At 31.5% G+C, this 5,954-nt stretch overlaps 1 protein-coding gene across 1 annotated transcript; it reads right to left on the bottom strand.

Annotated features, from left to right (window-relative positions):
* Window positions 1-1,305: 1,305 nt before the first annotated feature.
* LOC118051902 (GDSL esterase/lipase At1g28580) lies at window positions 1,306-4,485 on the bottom strand. Its single transcript, XM_035062677.2, has 5 exons — window positions 4,090-4,485; window positions 3,793-4,002; window positions 2,169-2,317; window positions 1,702-1,978; window positions 1,306-1,593 (listed from the first exon to the last, which is right to left on the bottom strand). Exons 1-5 carry the CDS (start codon window positions 4,343-4,345, stop codon window positions 1,343-1,345), a joined length of 1,143 nt encoding a protein of 380 aa, XP_034918568.1. The 5' UTR covers window positions 4,346-4,485; the 3' UTR covers window positions 1,306-1,342.
* Between the last annotated feature and the right edge of the window lie 1,469 nt (window positions 4,486-5,954).

The following is a 5,954-nucleotide window of genomic DNA, read 5'->3' as shown; positions in this document are numbered from 1 at the left end:
CTGTGATCGGCGTTTCCATATTGCTGCATTTTGAGGATGAACAGTGAACAAAGAACAATGCACAGTTTTCTTTTCTTTTGATAATCCGAACAGTAGATGTTTTTTTTGAACAGTGAACAGTGGGTTTCTGAACAGGGAGCCTCTTCCGGCGGTAGAGGATGAACAGTAACTTTGAACAGTAGATGTTTAAATACCGATGAACAGTATCGGCGTCCACAATTTTTTTTTTTTTTCATATTAATCTAGGATTAAACATAACATATAGATCGTTTAATTGTAAGAACAATTAAAACCCGTGCTCTGATATCAAATTTGACGCGGAACAATAAGTAAAAGAATTAAAGCAAGAAAAAGAAAGAAGCTTTAAAGAAGAAAGAAGCTTTAAAGAAGAGGAGGAGAGGGGTTGGAGATGTGCAAATCTGTATTTTTTCATTCATTCAAAAGTCCCTTAACACTTAGAAAAGTAGGGTATTTATACTAAAACCCTAACTTGAATAAGCAATTGGGCTTATGGCCCATTAAATAAAATATCCAACATTAATTAAATCAAGCCCAACAAATAAAGCTAAATTAATAAAACTCAACTGAAAGTCCATATAAATTAAACCCAAAAAACAAGTTAAAGCCCAATTTCTCAATGGTTTGGACTATCCTCCATCGTCTATGATCATACGCGTGCATAAATAATATTTCCGGTTCGGTGTCCCCATCAAAAGTCCCAAATAGTATATTGAAAAAAACAAAAAAAAAAATTGGGAAGTGATTTTTTGGTTTAAGTTTGTATTTATTTATTTATTTTATTATTTTTAAGTGCTTTTAAGAGACAAGAAGAGGAAAGGATGGCAGTATATTTTGGTTTCGCCTTTGATAAAAGCGTTTGGTTGAAAAAATATAATAAAAACCCATTTTCTATCTATATGTTCATAATAAATTGAGTCAGATTTTTATTTTCGTCCTAGAAAAAAAATCCCGGGAAATCAGGTTATGTATTAAAGAAAAACTTGAACCCTTAACTCTGAGAAGTACAGCTTAATTGGTCAAGTTATGAATTTATTCCACATAGATCATCAGTTCAATTCCCACAAACCTTAAAGCCACTGGAGTCTTCTATGGTCGTTAACTTCAGGACTCGTAAGATTAATCGAGATGCATGCAAGCTGGTCCGAACACCCATGTTAATCTATATAAAAAAAGAAAAACCTAAACCCTATGTCCAAATAACACAAAGTGCCTTACATTTTGAAGCTATTAATTATATGATTATAAGATAGGCTGATCATAAGCATCAACGAAAAAACAACAAAATGAAAGAAAAATCAGTCTTTATTGTTGATTAATATAGCTATTTATGATTAAAGTATTTACCATCCAAATTACACAGAGCTTCGAAAGACGGAAAGGAATATGAGCCCTCTATCACGGATTCAAAAATCAATTTATAAGCTGCTTCTGTGTAATGTATGCCATCCCAATTCATATACAAGGAAGGATCATCACAAACACTTGCAAGTGGATTGCCGCATTCAACTGACGAATTGTAGTTATATGTTCCTCCCCAGCCACAGCATGCTCTGAGAACACCTCCAGTAAACCCTAGAATAATAATAAAAAAAAGGTAATTAGCAACATTCGAACATCTCTAGCACTACAAGATTATAAGTATGCTTATACGTAGTAACATGGAGAAGAATATGAACATACCGAATTGATTTGGTGAGTGATAAAGAGGCATTACAGCATTGTAATAATCTGCATAAATGATCTTGGCATGTGGATGAAGCTTTTGGATTTGCTTTAGCTCTGCCAAAAGTTGTTCATTATGGTCCTCGGAGAATTTGTTCAGCCACTCAAGACAACCAGTAGAATGATCATATTCTTTTTTATTTAAACTCTCAAATAATGTTAGATAGGATGGCAAGCAACCAATTGGGAGATTCCCGGGAACCAATATTGTTATGGCTCCTAGTTCAATTAATTCCTGCGTTGAATTAGTTAATAATAAGAATTTCAAGGGAAAAAGAATATATATGGTTTATTTCTCAAATTTACGAACATAAATGGGGATAATAGAAAAAAATGAAATTATTTTGTAAACTCGGCTTGAAAAGTAAAGATATTAAATATGACTTTAGCTATATAATTCACTTAATTTTGCATGAAATTTTTACCTTGATGGCTTGACCTATGATGTTAACGACGTAAGGTACAAGATCTTGAATACTCTCAGTGCTAACTCCTCCAAAGAATGCATGGTTGTAATCATTTCCTCCGATCTCTCCCAAAAGAATGAGCGAGTTGCCAAGTAACTTCTTATGGTCTATAGATCATTAAAAAAAAAAAAATCAAATTTAAATCTTACAAGACTTTCAAAGAAGAACGCTTATTTTTAACATTCATGCACATCCATCCAAGAAATCCACCAATGAACATCCAAAATTATTTTCGATAGGTGTAAGGAGGTCTTACATTATGATTGGTAATTTGTTGCCTATTGGATCCATGTGGCTATAATATGACATTTGATCCACATGATTCTATGAAATAATTTCACATAATAACAATTGCTACATTGATGCATTCTAATTCTAAAAATAACTAAAAAACAATAAGAAGAAGATTTGTACCTTTTTCAAAAAATAACCCATGCTAGATCTAAAAACATGTTACCCTAGAATAAATTGATTCTTCAAAACAAAAATGTTAATTTGGATCTAACAATGATTTATTTGTATTTAAGTTTTTATTTATTAATATTTTTATTTGAATCTTGTTTTAACAAGTTAATAGGTTGCGCATTTGCTTTTCAAGAACTTTGTCCTTGTAAAAAAATATCTATTGATTCTACCCTCAAAACATGTGTTTCTTGTAAGGATTATGTCGTTTTGAAGAAATTTTATTGAGGTCATTAAATAACTAGTCAAATTATCATGTTATTTTAATTGTACTTAATAATAAAAACTAGATGAAAATTTCCAATTGTAACTCTATCTCTAATTTTACAAAACCCAATTTCTAATTCACTCATTTTATTAATCAACAAGAAAATCCACCAAAAGTTTGCAATTTTGATTTCAATTCTTGTTTTTTGTACTTTTTGCCACAAACAAAATGTTAAACAAATCAAAACTCATTTTCTTGGTTAAGTTTTTGTATCTAATTCTAATTCATTTATGGCTATTTCTTTTTTGAATGATTCTCATATCATATCAAGATATTCATACTCTTTTTACATAAATAAAAAAAGAATTTGTTTAAACAAAAAAAGGTGGAGAGGAATGAACCAAGTTATAAATTTAGAGAAAAAATGTACTAGTTAAATAATTTGACAAATAATGGCAATCACCCATTCTTTTTCACTATAAATGAAACTTTCAAATTAGAGTAATTTATTTAATGTTCAATGACGAGCTTCCCAGTAACATTAACATTAAATATTAAGAAAAACAAATATGAAAAAGCAGGATCTACCATTAAGTCCCATTTTTAGATCATCATCAATGATTTACACTCTTCTTTAAAAACTTTCCTATTGTTTTTTCAAGGTATTTAGTATTTCTCTCTCCCAATAATTCTCAAGAAAAAAGAAAAAGAAAAACGCATACGGGCAATAATTGAAGGAAGCTGCTAACTTACCCTCCCAATTAGTAATTTACTAATATATGTCCAGTTTTTTATTGAAGAAAAAAAACCCTGTAATTTTCTAGTTTGACCTGACAAGAGCAAGATGTGAGCACAAGAGGGTATTTTTTCAGGGAAACCTCAACCACCAGTAACTTGAAATCGAAGACTTACCAGAAGATAGAGCCGGCAATAATTGTTTGAACAAACCCAGTTGCACATCCAAAGAAGTATTGGTCAGTTTATTCATGATTCCTCTTTCTTGAAGAAAGGCAGTATCAAGCGCCGTGGCACCTGCCACAGCAAAATTGACACCGGCCTCTTTGAAGCTTTTCATGCTTCCTCCAAAATACGGTGGCACAAATGGAAGTCCCAGATATTCGGCTACATGCAAAAACACAAAAAAACCAGTTGTTTTGTTTGAAAATAAAAACACAGATCCATGCAATTAGGTGTGTCGGTGGCACGTACCAATAAAATCTATGACAAGACGACCATTTGAGCAGCGTCCGGTGGCGTGGTTAAAAAAGGTTTCGCCATAAGGAGGAAAGACAAATGGGGGAAGTTTACCAGGCTGTGGCATGTGAACTAAGTTTCCAGTATCGGCAAGTGAATCACCAAAGCTAAAGATTGCTGTGTAGCATCCGATTGTACATGAGATGGAGGATAAGATAATAATGTTGAGGAAAAATCCATTCCATAGGAGGTGAGAAGAACATGGAGCCATGGCAGGGCCTCAAAGAGATGATGTTCGAGTGTTTTTTTTTTTTTTTTTTTATGGTTTGGATACTATTGACACTCTTTTTTTAGTTTTTAACTCCTTAGAGAGAATCCATGACATCCCACTTCGATCGCTACTCTTGGTAAGTGATCAGAAATTCCAAACAACATTTTTTGGCAGGGAGCTATCCTGACTCCGATTTGGGTCCCCCTAACCCATTGACGTTATTTGATTACCGCCTCTAGAAAAAGTCGTGGGGTAGACTGATAGCAGATAGCAGCCCCTCGATTCCTTCCCTGCATTGTCACGTTATATCAAGCTCTAGTACTGTAATCGAACCGGCTTGTTTGTCCGGTTAACCTAAGTGGTTGTTTGGATCTGCTGCTGTATAAAATGTTTGGTTAATGCTAACAGTATTTTTTTTTCACGTGTACCCCACTTCAAAACTGAGGACAAACCTAAGTTTGTAAAAAGCAATTTATCATTACTTTTTGTTGCTGTGCTCTCCTTTCTCTCCTCTCTCTCTCACCAACACTGTATAAATTTAATTAACATTGCAAGACTTTCCCAGCACTGTTTTGCCATTGAGCAAAAATACGAGTTTTCAATAAAATAAAAGACTATTTGTCAAAAGTGACTGCAGTAACATGTTTTTATTTTACTTTTTTTTTTTTAATAATGATATTATTAAAATAACCTCTTTAGAAAACCATTTTGTGTTGAGGCTGTGTTGTAATTTTATTTTTACAAGAACATTAAAATACTTGAATACCTTTAGAATTGAATTTCTTATTTTACCCCTTAAACTTGTTTTTAACGCAAGTAAATGTAATATCACTGAATTATTTTTTTTTAATAGTTTAATGGGACACCGAAAAATTTTTATTAATGTACAAGGATTATTCAATTCGTTATGTAATCATAATTATAAATAACAATGTTTTGCCATTATATATATAGATATATATCCTTTTAGGTAATTTTACAATCAAACCTCATATAAAAAGCATATTAACAAAATATAAGAAACTGTTTTTTTCCAACCACAATTTCAACTGCAGTTTTAACCAAATATATTAAACTTTAAAATGAACCTCACAAAAAAAAACTTTTTATTAAATTGCTTTTTTTCAAATCATAACCACAAAAGCTAAAGATTGTTGTGTAGCATCCACAAAAGCAACCACAATACCAAACATGCTAATATCTAGTTTGTGTTGGATATTATGATATCCAAAATTTTAAAAATAACTATCTAGAAAGGTTAAATTATTTGGAGCATATATGATGTCAGTAACATTTTGCGATTTATTTTTTTATAAATTAAATGTTACATACTATTATATAATACATACATATATGAATTACAGTAGGATTATTTCAATATTGTAGTTCCTATAGTTACTACCGTGTACTCATACATATAAATAGAAAATGTTAGGTAAGAGATAAGTCAAGTCATTTTATTATTCTCAACTTGGTATCAAAGCCTTGTGATTTATTTATTTTTATAAATTACATGTTACATACTATTTTAGAATGTACACACACACACACACACACACACATACACATACACATGAATTATTGTAGGATTATTTCAATGTTGTAGTTC

This window comes from Populus alba, chromosome 11, assembly GCF_005239225.2.
Source record: "Populus alba chromosome 11, ASM523922v2, whole genome shotgun sequence".
Lineage (NCBI taxonomy): Eukaryota > Viridiplantae > Streptophyta > Magnoliopsida > Malpighiales > Salicaceae > Populus > Populus alba.
The sequence above is the reverse complement of the archived record's forward strand: the minus strand, read 5'-3'. Positions and strand labels throughout refer to the sequence as shown.

Excerpts from the sequence above, each read along its gene's own strand:
- LOC118051902 (XM_035062677.2), bottom strand. The coding sequence starts at position 4,345 with ATGGCTCCATGTTCTTCTCACCTCCTATGGAATGGATTTTTCCTCAAC. Across the intron at positions 2,318-3,792 it reads ATTGCCGGCTCTATCTTCTG|ACCATAAGAAGTTACTTGGC; the intron begins GTAAGTCTTCGA and ends AATGATCTATAG. Across the intron at positions 1,594-1,701 it reads TCACTCACCAAATCAATTCG|GGTTTACTGGAGGTGTTCTC; the intron begins GTATGTTCATAT and ends TTATTATTCTAG.